General features: G+C 44.3%; 1 protein-coding gene across 1 annotated transcript; it reads left to right on the forward strand.

Annotated features, from left to right (window-relative positions):
* Positions 1-9226: 9226 nt before the first annotated feature.
* Positions 9227-13197, forward strand: LOC131190482 (uncharacterized). Its single transcript, XM_058167807.1, is given in 3 exon segments — positions 9227-10904; positions 11079-11159; positions 11162-13197. Coding segments are annotated over 3 exon segments (3795 nt in total).
* Positions 13198-16186: the final 2989 nt, after the last annotated feature.

The following is a 16186-nucleotide window of genomic DNA, read 5'->3' on the forward strand; positions in this document are numbered from 1 at the left end:
AATTCCTTTCATTCACAGTCAGCAAGGCTTGGCAAACAGACTTTCAGAGGAATATTTATCAACACAAATCTTATCTCGTTTGGAAAGCTGCCAGATAACTAGTTTCCAAATGCAGGGCAAGGCAAAACTTGGCACAGAGTCACTTATAGTCACGAACAGAACTTTCCACTCTTGAAACGACCAAACAAACGAATTGTTTCCTGCAAAAGCCCACGCCCCGTTCGCTCCTTTTTTGTTTCCTATGGGAGGGGCCAATCACTTCCAAGGTCTAGCTTTACTCCCAAATTGACTCTGCTTTCTTAGTTGTTCTTGACTTCTGATAGCTCTGTGCATGCGCGCACTGGGAACAGGCTCCAGCTGTTCCTCTGCCTCGCTGCTGTCTAGCTACCTCTCTGCCTCCAATACAGAGCCCTTGTCCGAGCTTTCCCCAGCCCCCAGGACTGGGCCAAGTTCCTCCCCAAGTTCCTCACTGTCTGACTCTGCTGCCGGTTTTGCTGGCCACCGGCAGGCCACAACACTGTATTGCTCAATTGATGTTTATCAATTGACATACAGGAGGGTTTTAGTAGTATATAGCTGGCAACAACAAGGTTTTTTTTTCCTCCCAATCTGCTTAAGTCAAGCAACTCTGAACAAAATCCAAATGTTTATGCCTTGAATTTATGAAATGGATTTCTCCCCCTTATTACCAGCACCACTTGTCCTATGTAGTGATCAGATGATTCTAGAGTTAAAGAAGGTATTAAGAGATTGATCCTTAGCCAGCTTCTGTTTGATTTAGAGTTCAGTCTGTAACTTGCTTTTAATGTGAAGGTATGTGGAATGGCAATACTAATATCTTTCATCACTAAGCAATTACAACATACTCCTGAAATGATGATAATAGTAGATGAATCTCTAAGGCTAGGGAGCAATACTTCCTGCAGACTTGACCTTCATTAATTTTTATTTTAGAAATTAAGTATTAAAGCACAAAGATTTATGGCAAATATTTGACAATTTTTCTTCTTCTAAACCCCATCATTTTTTAATATCAAATCCCTTGAATTGGTGCACGATATAATTTTAAAAAGAACTTCAGTAGAAGACAATATAGTGCATGTAGCTCAAGGTTGAACTATGAAATCCTTGGTGCTCTCTGTGCTTGGTTGTTTGCTTGCAGATGTTTCTTTAACCAATCAGCGAACATCATCAAGGCTGGTGAGTGCGCATTTGTTCTCTGTTTATATACAGCAGCTTGCTCTGACAGTATTGGTGGGGTGTGGTTTTCTCCTTGGTGGTCCCTTGATTAGGGCACTGTTTTCTGCTTGCTTGTTTGTCTGGTATTAATCCCTGCTTATCTGGTTGCTGGAGAAAAAATATATTCTGTTTTGTTGTTTCAATTTTAGCTTTTTTAGTTGTCTCTGTTGAATGGTTTGTGAATGTGGTTTATCTTTATGTGTCTATTCGTGGCTGATTTGCCTGAATGCCAAGTTTTTAGAAATTCCCAAGTATATTTGGATTGAGCTTGGTCTAGGATGCTCACAGTTTTCCAGTTGAGAAACTATGGCTTAGTCTATGCATGTACTGTGAGATTAAGGAGTTTTCATCATGCCTTCTGACTACTCATAGCTTTCATGGATGCACTCTGCTAATCTCATACCTAGCATAGTGGCTCTTATAGTCCTTATACTACTACAGCTTGGGCTCCTGGATCTTTTGGTTTACTTAAGATGTTTTGAAGGGCCAATAGCAATAATAATTTATTAATTGATTAGTTTTACAGCCATACCAAATAAAATACAAATAAAACATAGGATCTAAACATAGGAGTTGTGGTGGCACAGTGGTTAAAATGCAGTACTGCAGGCTACTTCTGCTGACTGTCGGCTGCCTGCAATTTGGCAGTTCAACTCTCACCAGGCTCAAGGTTGACTTAGCCCTCCATCCTTCTGAGATGTGTAAAATGAGGACGCAGATTGTTGGGGAAAATATGCTGATTCTCCACTTAGAGTGGGCTGTAAAGCACTGTGAAGCGGTATATAAATCTAAGTGCTATTGCTATTGCTAATTTGTGGGTAAACTAGATAAAAGAAAATACATATATGGTAACTGCAAAGAATCAGCATGCAGATAAATACATCACATTTTCATGTTACCTCTGTCCAGATAAACACATCACATTTTCATGTTACCTCTATCCATTTGATATAACTGGTTTTTACTTGAATTGCCTTAACTATAAACTTAGCAGTTCTGCTCATAATGTATACTTTAGAGCCCAGGAGGAAATAGGACAATTTGTGATTCAGATCCCAGTGGGCTGTTCTTTCAAGCAGGGGATTTAACTATCTAAGCCTAAAAGAGGCATATAACTAGCAATCCAAAAAAACATGACCAATATTTTCAATAACAGGCACCACATACACACAACCTCTCATGCTATGGCAGATGACATTTGGACCTATTTAGGCATGGAATCACAACTCAGATCTTGCTGTACAATAGGCCCTTCTTGAGAATTGTGACAAACTCACTGGCAAGTATTTTTCAAATTGGAAACGAATCTTGTTCTTAGCCACACAATTTAAAGGTATAATTGTCTGTTCCTAAAAAAAAAAAATTGTTGGTGTAAAAAGTGACCAACTCTTGGTTGTGGATATGATTTAACTGGGCTTATGAAAACCTGGTCCTAACATGGATTTGGAAACACTTTAGCTTTCAGTGTTTGATTGAATAACATTAATTGTTGACATTAATGCTTCAGCTCAGAACAGCCCAGAGCACTATGCACTTCATCTAAGTAAAGAGTTATAGGATCGTAGAGTAAGCAGGCAAGAGGCTAATTGCACTGTGAGATAAATGGCTTGGCCATTGCTGTTAAAATCCTGTCAAAAATCTGAAACAGCACTCAAACCGTGCGCTTTCCCATAACTCTGACAGCTTCTTTTAGTAATGAGCTACTGTTGTAAAATATAAATATATTAAGTGGCCTTATGTTGAACCAGCCCATTGATTTCTCCTGTGACCAATAGCAGCTAGCGATGTAAAATAAATGCTTCAGAGAAAGCCATCGAATGCAATCAACTGGAACGGACATGGGATCGCATCAATAAGCGTTCATCAAAGCAATCAGTGCAACTCAATATTTGCCATTGCCTGCTCCAAAATGCACAAAAAGACAGGGGGGGGAGGGGAGAATTTAAAACAACCCATCTAACACAAACTAGGTATATTGGGAAGGTGCTAATAATGGCAATAAGTCTGCATTGTCCACCATTTCCCGCAATGTAACAATATGCAATTGAATAATTCATGACAGACGATGCTGACAAGAACCAGATTTAAACTCCAGAATCCCATGAGCTGCAGATTCCTAAGATCTCCAGTGGAGGAGTTTTTGTAGCATTGTTAGCTCTGGAGAGAGATATCAAAGGCTAGGTCAGAGATGTTCTATATACACAGCATGCATTTTGTCTGTGAAGTTATTAATCCTCCCTGGCTTGGTTTTATTTTTGTTCAACCAGCATCTTCTTCTCCAAACCTTAAAATATTTAAAATTTTAATATGATATATATTAAGATTTATATATGTATGTTTGTATGTATGTATATATTAGGTTTTTAATCCCGCCTTTATTACTGTATAAGTAACTCAAGGTGGCACGTATGCATAATAGTCTTATTTTTATTATGCCTCATATTTTCTCCATAACAACAACCCTGTGAGTTGTGTTAGGCTAAGAAAAGTAGAATAGAATAGAATAACAGAGTTGGAAGGGACCGTGGAGGTCTTCTAGTCCAACCCCCTGCTTAGGCAGGAAAGCCTACACCACTTCAGACAAATGGTTATCCAACATCTGCTTAAAAATTTCCGGTGTTGGAGCATTTACAACGTCTCCATAGTCATGTGGCCAGCATGACTAAATGCCAAAGGTATACAGAATGCTGTTACCTTCCCACCAAAGGTGATCCCTATTTTTCTACTTGCATTTTTTACATGCTTTCAAACTGCTAGGTTGGCAGAAAGTGGGACAAGTAACAAGAGCTCACCCTGTTATGCAGCACTAGGGATTCGAACTGCTGAACTGCCTACCTTTTGATCGACAAGCTCAGCATCTTAGCCACTGAGCCACCACGTCCCTGTTTAGAGATAGCTGACCTCATAAGAGGATGAAATTTTTAACAAGATGAATGTCTATCCTTTGACAATTTTGAATGTTAGCCCTTTTTATATTTCTGCTTGGCTTAATAAGTAGGAGAAAATAACTACAGTTCAGTTACATTAAATCCTGACAACGGTTTGAATATCTGGATCAACTTTTGGCAGTGGCTACTGCAGCTGCCATTGAGAGTTAAGGATCGATTTACAGAATTGAGGGCTGGCCGGACAGTAATAGAACTTTCTTAGCCAATGATTGCTGATCTAAAGAGTTGCATAAATAATCCCTAAGAGACATAGGTATTTTATAAAATTGCTTCCTGTTTCAAGGTTTTCTGGGAATTTAACTCTTTTGCAGATACCTGTGACATTTCAAAGAGAAATTATAAGTACTTTGCCAACCATAAATCCCCGAATTTTTGTTATTCCTAGTGAAGCAAAGTCCTGTGCAATCAATGACCTTTCCAAGGCCTAAACCAATATCCTATTTGGAACCTAAAACTCTGAAGAAGATGACATACTGGGACATAAAAAGAAGAAACAATTTTTTCAGCCTCATATACATGGTTGAAAGCTCTAAAATGTTAAATAAATACTCACATTTTCCTGCCTGGATGAATCTATCATTTCTTCTTACCTTCAGCGGGTTTAAATATTAAGTTCACCTAGAAACCTACGAATGGTATTAGAGAAAACCCATACTCAATTCTTGTCTGTCTCTACTCAAAATTGCCAGGGAGGTATGTCTTTAAGCCAAGTGATAATCTCAGCCAATTACAAAAGAGGATCTATATCTTTTTATGAGAGCTGTTGGTTTGATTTGCATAGAAAACCTCATACTTGCATAATCATAACATAACATAACAACAGAGTTGGAAGGGACCTTGGAGGCCTTCTAGTCCAACCCCCTGCCCAGGCAGGAAACCCTACACCATCTCAGTCAGATGGTTATCCAACATTTTCTTAAAAATTTCCAGTGTTGGAGCATTCACAACTTCTGAAGGCAAGTCGTTCCACTTATTAATTATTCTAACTGTCAGGAAATTTCTCCTTAATTCTAAGTTGCTTCTTTCTTTGATCAGTTTCCACCCATTGCTTCTTGTTCTACCCTCAGGTGCTTTGGAGAACAGCCCGACTCCCTCTTCTTTGTGGCAACCCCTGAGATATTGGAACACAGCTATCATGTCTCCCCTAGTCCTTCTTTTTATTAAACTAGACATACCCAGTTCCTGCAACCGTTCTTCATATGTTTTAATCGGTGGTGGGATTCAATTTTTTTTACTACCGGTTGTGTAGGCGTGGCTTGGCAGGCATGGCATGGCATGGCTTGGCGGGCTGGCTTGGTGGGTGTGGCAGGGGAAGGATACTATAAATTCTCTGTTCCCTCTCCACTCCAGAGTAAGGTTACTGCAAAATCCCCATTTCCTCCCAATCAGCTGGGACTCGGGAGGCAGAGAATAGATGGGGGCAGGGCTAGTCAGAGGTTGAATTTACCAGTTCTCTGAACTAACCAAAATTTCCACTACTGGTTCTCCAGAACTGCTCAGAACCTGCTGAAACCCACCTCTGTTGCATATTAGCATTAAAATGACCTCACATTCTTTCTTCGTTTTTACATTTAGTTAAAGAGTTTCAACAAAATATGTTCTCCAAAGTGGAGAACAAATAACGTTTCTTATGAAACCTTTTTAAAACTGAAACAAAGAAAGATGGTGAGTCATTCAAAGGAAGCATACAGCAAACATTTTTCTCTTTCCCGACTTTGCCTCTCTCTCAATGGCATCACATGATGCCTAATGGAAGAATACTGTACTTTATAGAGTAAGATATCATCTTTTGAACAAGCGGGGCTTGGATGCTTGGCTAACTTCTCTCAGCCTTTTTACGTGATGCATATAATGATTCAGTTATAAACAGAAAACAGGTCTAAAGAGAAGAGTCAGAAAGAACTAAGCCTCATTTAAAAAAGACTCAGAAAGGGTCATTCGCTCTCCGCAACTATATTCCTTCATCAACCTGACCAAGGAAGTGAATTACTGAAGTAAATAATCATAACAATAAGCAATTTGCAAAGAAAGGTTAACATTCCTCACACTTAATTTTTTTTAAAATTTAAATAAAGCGATGGAGCATCCAACTGCATAATATAACTACAGTTGTAAAGTTCCAGTTTGGATGACCTGCTTGTCTGTAGCAAGCTATGACATATTCCTATCTCACAAGGACAGCCCAGGACAAGAGTAAACAAGTTGCAGTCCTCCATCTGTCATCGGAGATTCTCAGTCATCCAGGTCATGGTTGTCCCAAAGATGCTTTTTCAAGAGGCAACTGGACTTTCTTGTTTTTCTTTAAGGATGTTTCATTTCTTTAAAAAAAAAAAGATCTGCGTAAGACCAGTAATTCAGAATAGAGAATAACAGAGTTGGAAGGACCTTGGAGGTCTTCTAGTCCAACCCCCCTGCTTAGGCAGGAAACCCTACACCGCTTCAGAAAAATGGTTATCCAACATCTTCTTTAAAACTTCCCGTGTTGGAGCATTTACAACTTCTGCAGGCAAGTTGTTCCACTGATTATTTGTTCTGTCAGGAAATTTCTCCTTAGTTCTAAGTTGCTTCTCTCCTTGATTAGTTTCCACCCATTGCTTCTAGGTATTATAGTTGAAAAGAGGGGCATTTACAAAACTACTTTTTCCAGTAAAGCTATACTTGTGCTCATTCTCCTAACTTTGTCATTATCCAGATTGTTTTCTATTTTTTTACTTTAGGTGTTTAGCTATTACTTGACCTTGTTAATGTTATTACCTATCCTTACTCTTCAACATCATCACCAACCAATACAGATTTTGGGGCGGGGTGTCCAACCTAGGCAACTTTAAGACTTGTAAACTTCATCTCCCAGAATTCCCCAGCCAATGATCGGTTGGGGAAATCTGGGAGTTGAAGTCCACAGGTTTGAAAGTTGCTGCTTTAGGGGTAATCCAAGAAAATAATGGCTGCCAAAATGGATATTAGTACAAACGATGTAATGAAAGATTTGCTCTTTTTAAAAGATGAACTAAATCTTTTCACTAAAAAGCCATTCAGTGCGGTTGAAGATGGGTATTGTCACCCGCCATCTGGCAGAGGAACTGGCGGCAGACTTGGACGATGAGGAGGTTGGAGAGGAACTTGGGCCAGTGCTGGAGTCTGCGGAAGGCTCTGATAGATGCTCTGTGTTGGACACAGAGATTGAGCCAGGGCCGTCCAACATTTCCCAGCCACTGGCAGCTGCCTTTGGAGGCTGATATGAGTGAGGAGGAAGAACAGCTGCACATATGTGCAGAGCACTTAGAAGAGGTGAGCAAAGGAGGACAAGGAGTCAACTCGGGAAGCAAAGCACACGTGGACGCTGAATGGCCCCTCCCTGGCTGGGGAATAAATAGAAGGAAAGGGGAGTGGTGGTTGTAGGAGACAACAGTTCATATTTCTGAAGATTTTGCTCATTGTGTTTCGTGCCACAAAGACTGTTTGCCAGAACTTAATTTGCAGCCTTTCGGCTGGGAGCTCACTGTCTTGCAATTATCACAAGGAACTGATAAGGTCTGTACTGCAGTTAACTCCTTGAAGGACTATTGCCTGGACTTATCAGTGGATGAATGCAATTAATTCACAAGAGGTAAATAAAGAGGGGTTTTTCGTGACAAGGAGTCTGTTTCTTGCTTCTGCTAAAGCTGGGTCAGAACAGTGGGAAGGTTTTGATGACATTCCCATAGGTGGGAATACACATTCTCAAGTGCATGTGTCCTGACCTATACCACTATTTCTCACACAGGCTTCAACGTCTCCCTGCTTCTAGATTCAAGTTCCATCCAAGGCAGATATAATGTAGGAACTCCTGATTTGGAGGCTTTTTTCAAAGCAGGATGCTCAAGGAACCTGTTGTGGCCCCCCAGCGGCCAGCAGAGCTGGCAGCAGATTCGGACAGTGAGGAGGTTGGGGAGGAACATAGGCAAGTCCTGGAGTCTGGGGAAAGCTCGGACGATAGCTCTGAGTCAGGCAGAGAGGGGGCCAAGGCTATCTAGTAGTTCTTTGCTGCCTCCAAAGTCTCTGGAGTCTGACATCAGTGAGGCGGGAGCCTGTTCCCAGTGTGCGCATGCACAGAGCCGCCAGAAAACAGGAACAATTAAAAAAACAGTAAGGTGGGTTGGTAAAGGAATATGAGAATCAAACAGACAGGTATCAAGCATTAGGCCTTAGAAACATCTTTGGTCAAGCAAATAAAAAGCCTTGTCAGCTGTAACAGATAAGCAGCTGCCTCTGTTGGACCATATACCCCTACCACCCAGAAATATGCTGAGCTCAGATAACCACATCCTGCTGCCGTTGCAGATATTATGCTTTGCCATAACTGTAAACTTGTCTGTGTGACCCCCTGATATAATATCAGTTCCCCATTTCTGTTATTCTTGGAACTATACCCATATATGGAATGTAACATGCTGAGATAACATATTTGCTGCTTGCACGTAGCTATAAGGTATATAAAGCCTGGCTGGAAATCCCCTAATTTGTTCAGACTTACAGCCTTGTTCTGTACTTGAACCTGCGCATATATAATAAACCCTTCCTTCCCAGAGGAGCTGGCTTGTGTCTTGTCTTTTCTACAACAGCTTCATGGCGACCGCGGCAGGACACTAAGCGAGACGACATCTCGTTGAGGGCAGCCCGACCCCTCGGGCCCACCCAGGGGTCACTCCTGAACATTCTCCAGGCGCCACGGGGGTCCTTCCTCCGGGAGACGGCAGTGACACCTCGGCGGGATCGACGGTGCTGACGGCTAGTCCAAGAACTCTTGCGGGAAGGAACGGTGGTCTGAACCGAATCCTGGCCAGGACGGGTGTGTGAAGACGCCGCAGGCGAGTATATGTAAACTGTTTGTGTACCTGTCTCAGTTGAAGACAGAAGAGGGGGCCCGATCACCCCCCTGGACTCGGGACGGCTGTCCTAAAGAAGTCCGGTTAAGCTGTGTGGGAGGTTAAGCCAGTGCAGTTCCCGTTTAGTGACCGTTGGAACATCCGGCGCTACGGGTCATTGGCAGTGTTGTTAGGATGGGTGGAGGTAGTAGCACGCCAAGCACCTCCTTGGCTTGCATGCTGAAAGGGTTTGAGAAATATTTCAACAAAACACAGTACAAGGTTCCCTACCCCCCCGTGACCAAAGAACGCCTGAAATACCTGTGCCAAAAACAGTGGCCTCACCTGGGAACGGGGTGGCCATCAGAGGGCTCCTTCAAGTGTCAGACTATCAGTGACCTCTGGAACCGGATAGCGGCAAATGAGGAAAAATACCCAAACCAGTTCCCATACATCGACCAGTGGTCTAATGCAGTGGATGAACAGGCCAATGACTTATTGCAGTGCCAGGCGGAGATGGTTCGTTTATGTGTAGCCCGCCCGCGGGGAAAAGGGAAAGGAAAAAGGTTGGATGTAGTCACTAAGCGAGTGAAGGATGTGAAAGTATCTGAAACAAAAGTAGCAGATACCAAAAAGCAGATATTGGTCCAGGAGGAGGAAACTATCCTGAGACCCCCGCCATATGCACCCCCGCCGCACCCGGGAGCGCCACCCCCACCTCAGCCACAGGCAGGGGATGGAGATGACCAGGCCGAGGGAGCCGATGGGGGTGAGCCAGTGGTTCGCCCAAAAGCGAAAAAGCAGTCAAAGAGGGGAAGACCACCAAAGTCAGAGAGGGTGGAAGAGGACCCGGAAGTGGAAAGCGAGGAAGAAGGAGCCGCGGCTACAGCAGTAGGGGTAACAACCAGGGCAGCAGCCGCCAAGGCGGAGGCGGCAGCCGCTGCAGCCCAGGATGAGTTTGTGGCACCGTTAAGGCAGATGGATCAGCAAGTAGTGAATCCCCAGGGAGTAGTTGAGTACCGACCGTGCTTTCAGTACGTGCCTTTCTCGACAACTGACCTCCTGAATTGGAAACAGAATTATGGGCCATTGTCCAGTAAGCCGACGGAAATGGCTGACCTGTTTCAAACCATTATGCAAACTCATAATCCCAATTGGCAGGATGTGCAGCAGTTGTTGAATGCACTGTTGACACCTGAGGAAAGGGAAAAGTGGAAAGCAGCGGTTAGGACGTGTATGAGGGAACGGTTCCCTAATATGGCGGACGTGGGACCAGAACTGGCGGTTCGGGCCCCTGATCGGGATCCGGGATGGGATCCGAAAGAGGCACATCAAATGATGCAGTTGAGAGAGTACCAAAACCTGACTGTGGAAGCGTTGAGAAGGGCGGGGAAGCCTCCGGTCAACATGTCTAAGCCTTCCTTGATCATGCAGAGGGCAGATGAGAGCCCAGAAGGCTTTTTGCAAAGGCTGATCGAGGCATATGAGCTGTACACACAGGTTGACCCAAGGCAACCGGAGAATGTGCGCATGCTAAACGAAAGATTTATAGCGCAAAGTTATGATGACATTAGGAAGAAGTTGCAAAAGCTAGAGGGAGCTCTAGGGAAGAATACTACTGAATTGTTGGAAGTGGCCAGGAAAGTGTATGTGAATAGGGACAAGGTGGAGAAGAAGGAAAGGGACGCTAGAATGCATAAGAAAACGGAATTGTTAGCAGTGGCGCTGCAAGGAGGACGGACCCCGGGTCCGAACCAATGTGCGCATTGTGGAGCAGAAGGGCATTGGCAAAGAGAATGCCCACGACGGTTATTGCCAAGTCGCAGAATGAGAGGATACAGGCCTGGGTTTAGGCAGACCGGAAGAGGTAGAGGTGAGATGGGAAGAGGAGGTTATGTCCCAGTACCACCACCCCGATCCCCTCTGAGGGGAAGAGGGTTTGGTAGCCGGGGAGCCAGGGGCACAAGAGGGAGAGCGTATGGGAGTACAGAGGCTGTAGAAGAGATTGGTCTAGTTGGAACAGGATGGTCAGACTGACGGGGACCAGGCTTGGAGCAGGCCCCGCCTGAGCCATTGGTTACTATGAATATTGGGGGCCAACAAACAACCTTCCTAGTAGACACAGGTGCGTGAATAATCTGATCACTGCACCAGGGATGCACCAAATAAGGGTACAAGGTGTGTCAGGCCAAGTAGTGGAAAGGCAGGTCCTTCAGCCAGTGACATGCACATATAAGGGATCAAAACTCCAACATGAGTTCCTCTATATACCTGAATGCCCTATCCCGTTACTGGGCAGGGATATGCTAAATAAATTGGGAGCCACCATATCCTTCAACGAGGGAAAACAGAGCATTACTGTCAGCCATGATCCCGATACCGTATGGAGGTTAATGGCGGCTCAAACTGTAGAAGATAGGAAATGGGAGGAGTTTGACGTGCCGGAGTTGTGGGCTGAAGATAACCCCCCCGGGTTTGACGCTCACCATCCACCAGTGATTGTGGAGGTAAAGCCGTATGCCACACCAGTGCACATTAGGCAACGCCCGTGTTCACGTGAGGCGATTACCGCCATATATGAAATTATCCAGAAGTTCCTGAAGGCAGGTATCTTAGTCCCTATCCAGTCACCCTGGAACACCCCGATCTTGCCCATAAGGAAACCGGATGGGGTCTCCTTTAGGCCGGTACAGGATCTTAGGATTATTAATGACGTCACAGTGACGATCCATCCGGCTGTCCCGAACCCATACACATTACTAAGCCTGATCCCGCCTAAAGCCAAGTGGTTTTCGGTCATAGATCTAAAGGATGCGTTTTTCACGATCCCAATACACCCCGTGAGCCAGCCGTTGTTTGCATTTGAGTGGGAAAACCCGACCACGGGAACTAAACTACAATACACCTGGACACGCCTACCCCAAGGGTTCAAGAACTCACCCACCCTGTTCGGAACGGCACTAGGAAGGGATTTACAATATTATGTACCTAGACAAAAGGGAGACACAGTGTTACAATACGTGGACGATGTGCTGGTTACTGGGCAGACTGAGGACTTATGCTGGGAAAACACCAAAGCCTTGTTTGTTCTCTTGGTAGAGTGTGGATATAGGGCATCGAGAAACAAGGCTCAGTTAGTAAAGCAACGGGTGAGGTATTTAGGCTACGACATTGAACAAGGAAAAAGGTCGTTAGGCCCTGAAAGGAAGGAGGCAGTGTTGGCTATAGCAGAGCCCACGACAAGGAGACAGTTGCGAGGCTTTCTAGGGCTAGCAGGCTTTTGTAGAATCTGGATCCCCAATTTCGCGTTATTGGCAGCGCCCCTCTATGCTTCTACGAAGGGGGGCAACTCCGATGAGTTTGTCTGGACTGAGGAACAAAGCAGAGCATTCAAAGAGATAAAGAAGGAATTGACTAGGGCTCCAGCGTTGGCATTGCCAAACCTGGAAAAACCCTTTAACCTTTATGTGGATACAAAACAAAACATAGCCTTAGGGGTGTTGACTCAGCAGTTAGGGGCGTGGCAACGGCCGATTGCGTATTTGTCAAAGCAGCTTGATGGAGTGGCGAAAGGGTGGCCCCATTGTTTGAAAGTCTTAGCGGCCATAGCTGAATTGTTGCAGGATTGTAATAAATTGACGTTTTCATGCCCCATTAACGTGCACACCCCACATGCGGTCCAATCGGTGTTGGATAACAAAGGACATCTGTGGATCAGTAACCAGAGGCTAGTGAAATACCAGGCCATGATGATTGAAAACCCACACGTCAGACTTCATGTGTCCACGCGTCTCAACCCCGCAACTCTGTTACCAATTGAGACAACCCCAGAACATGACTGTCTGCATGTGTTGGATAGCGTATATTCCACCAGACCAGACCTCTCAGACATCCCCTTACCAAACGCTAAGTTTAACTGGTACACTGATGGGTCCAGTTACATGCACGAGGGCAAAAGAGTAGCAGGATATGCAATAGTTGATGACAGTAGAGTAATAGAAAGTGGACCGCTGGGAAGTAAGAGGAGTGCACAGGTTGCTGAACTATGGGCTCTGATACGAGCTCTGAACAGGGCGGAGGACGAAACGTATTGGAAATGTATTGGATTTGTGGACGGCTGGCTTATGAACAGCTTCCCTTTATTTGGTCAGGCTCGTGTATTCTAGGCTGGATTAAGCCATCGTTTTTCCTTTTACCCATTCAAGCGAGACAAGTATTGGGGATACCAGTATATGAACATCTGGGAAAAAGGACTAAAAGAGGCTTATTTCCAGCTTACAAAATGGATGGAACACACCCTGATTCACCATTTTCGTCCTTCCCATGTAAAAATCTAGCGGAATATGAGGAAAAGGACACATCCGATTTGCAAATCTGGACCAATGAGAGAATTGTATGTACCTATGGCAGGGCAACGTGGGCCGAAGATGGATCCTGGGGCTACCGGACTCCTGTCTACTTGTTAAACCGTCTCATACGATTGCAGGCAATCTTAGACATGGCTGGCATAAGAATCAGCACTGCCCTCAATGTGCTATCAGATACCACAGATAGATTAAGAACAGCGGTATACCAAAATAGACTAGCCTTGGACTACATTCTTGCCAAAGAAGGGGGAGTATGTGGTAAATTCAATCTGTCTAACTGTTGCCTGCAAATCGATGAAACAGGTACAGTAATCAAGCAGTTAACCACTGAGCTAAGGCAGCTTACATATAATCCAGACCAGGTATGGCACAAAGGAGTAAATCTCAAGGAGGTCTTCGGTAGTTGGTTCCCGAAATTACCTGGCTTACAGGCAATCATGGCACTCATAGGCCTTATTGCAGCTGGTTGTGTCCTCATACCTTGTGTGCTACCAATCTTTGTGCGCACTATCTCCAACAGCTTGTCTTTGATAGCCAAAAGAAACGCTACAGCTCAGGTTATGGCCATGTGGCAGCTAGGACACATGACCTCAGAGGAAAACGATGAAGGATATGTTACTCTTCTGCCTTGAGATGAGTAACAAAAGGGGGAATAAGGTGGGTTGGTAAAGGAATATGAGAATCAAACAGACAGGTATCAAGCATTAGGCCTTAGAGACATCTTTGGTCAAGCAAATTAAAAGCCTTGTCAGCTGTAACAGATAAGCAGCTGCCTCAATAGACCATATACCCCCTACCACCCAGAAATGTGCTAAGCTCAGATAACCACATCCTGCTGTTGTTGCAGATCTTATGCTTTGCCATAACTGTAAACTTGTTTGTGTGACCCCCTGATATGATATCAGTTCCCCATTTCTGTTATTTCTGTTATATGGGAACTATACCCATATATGGAATGTAACATGCTGAGATAACATATTTGCTGCTTGCACGTAGCTATAAGGTATATAAAGCCTGGCTGGAAATCCCCTAACTTGTTCAGACCAACAGCTTTGTTCTGTATTTGAACCTGCGCATATATAATAAACCCTTCCTTCCCAGAGGAGCTGGCTTGTGTCCGTCATTTCTACAACAACAGGGTCGACTTGGGAGTAAGGCTTGGAAATGATTGGCCCCTCCCATAAGATATAAAAGAGGAGTGAACAGGACGTGAGCTTTTGCAGGAAGCAATTAATTCATCTGGTCAGTAAAAGCTTTGGGAAAGTTCTGTTTGACTCTGTGCCAAGTTTGGCCTTGCCCTGCATGTGGCAATTAATTCTCTGGCAGCATTCCAAGGGATATAAGGTGGGTGTCTGTAAACACTCCCCTGAAAGACTGTTTGAGAAGCCTTTCAGATTGGGAATGACAATAATTCACAGCTGTATGAATAAAAGAGGTTTGCCGGGACTAAGATTGTGCTGTATACTTTCTAAGGAAGCCTAGGTCAGAACAGAACCCACTGTCCATCACCTCAGAGCAACCCAGTTAGCTTTAAAAGTACTGTCAAAAGAAATTATCGGACCCTTTGAGAATAAAAGAGGAAACCCAAAATCTCTTTTGCAAGAGAAGATGGGAAAAACTCTTAAAACACTTCAACAGGGTTCAAAAGATTCCTGGATTACCCAATATTTTAGTGGTACCAGGCATCATTAAGATAAAGGTTCATTTGGGATCTTGCAGGTCGACCCTGTTTTACCTTACCCAGGAAAACTTCCTGTACTGATTCAGAAGGATTTAAGAGCAGCTGTGAAGTTGAAAAGAGGAGCAGTTAAGAGAATTAATCATTGGGTACAAATTGTTTGAACTGGCTTTTCTTTGGTGTGCAAATAAGGGTGAGTTGGCGGCATTGTGAAATCTTGCCTCTCAAGGGCTGCTGATAATGGTACTAATTTATAGTAATGCCATCATAATCCTGTTGATTCAGGATTGGTTTCTGCCATGTACATGCTTCACTAAAGGATGGAAGACAATAGTGGCTAGGATTGATGATAAAGATAGCTCAAAGAGGCTGAGCCTCCCCCTTCATTCATTTTCTATCCACAATGTCACCTTTTGGGACTGTTGGTTCTGTTGAAAGAAATATCCATCTGGTTCAGTTCCAAATGGGGAGAAAGACACTGGAAAAATGGAGGATGATTGGAAAGATGTTTTAATGAACCAGAACCATCAAGCACATGGTCCTGGTGCAGCTGACCACATGGAGTTGAGAGAGAGGAGTATTTATACCCTCTCTTGGGCTCTGCATGTGAACTTCCTGTTCCTGTGCAAGAGCATGTATTCTATTGGCCGCTGTTGGGTTCACAGCTAACTTTGTAGGCTGTCTGGATCCCAGGCTTGGTTGAAGCTTGTTGGGTGATGCAATGTCCCCAGTGATTGTGCCATGTGGTGAGCTCTGCTGCTAGATAGGTTAATCCTATTGTCATGGCTTCCATACTAGGCTGAAGGCTTCCACACGTTGCCATCTATTATGTCCTGGAAGGACATGTCTGCCCGAGCTGCTGGAGGTGCTTGCTGGAGTGGCGGTTGAGACCCCCAGACTTATGGTCATGGGGGACTTTAACTTGCCATTGGCCGGCATCATCGACAGCAGCTCGGGAGTTCATGGCCTCCATGATGGCCTTGGACCTGACTCAAGTAGTTGATGGCCCTACTCACATTGGGGGAGGCACGCTGGACCTGATTTTTATCTCTGGACAGTCGTTGAAGGATCTGAACTTGAGAGATTTAGTCATTGAACCTTTGTCATGGT

The sequence above is a fragment of the Ahaetulla prasina genome, chromosome 2 (assembly GCF_028640845.1).
Source record: "Ahaetulla prasina isolate Xishuangbanna chromosome 2, ASM2864084v1, whole genome shotgun sequence".
Taxonomy (NCBI): domain Eukaryota; kingdom Metazoa; phylum Chordata; class Lepidosauria; order Squamata; family Colubridae; genus Ahaetulla; species Ahaetulla prasina.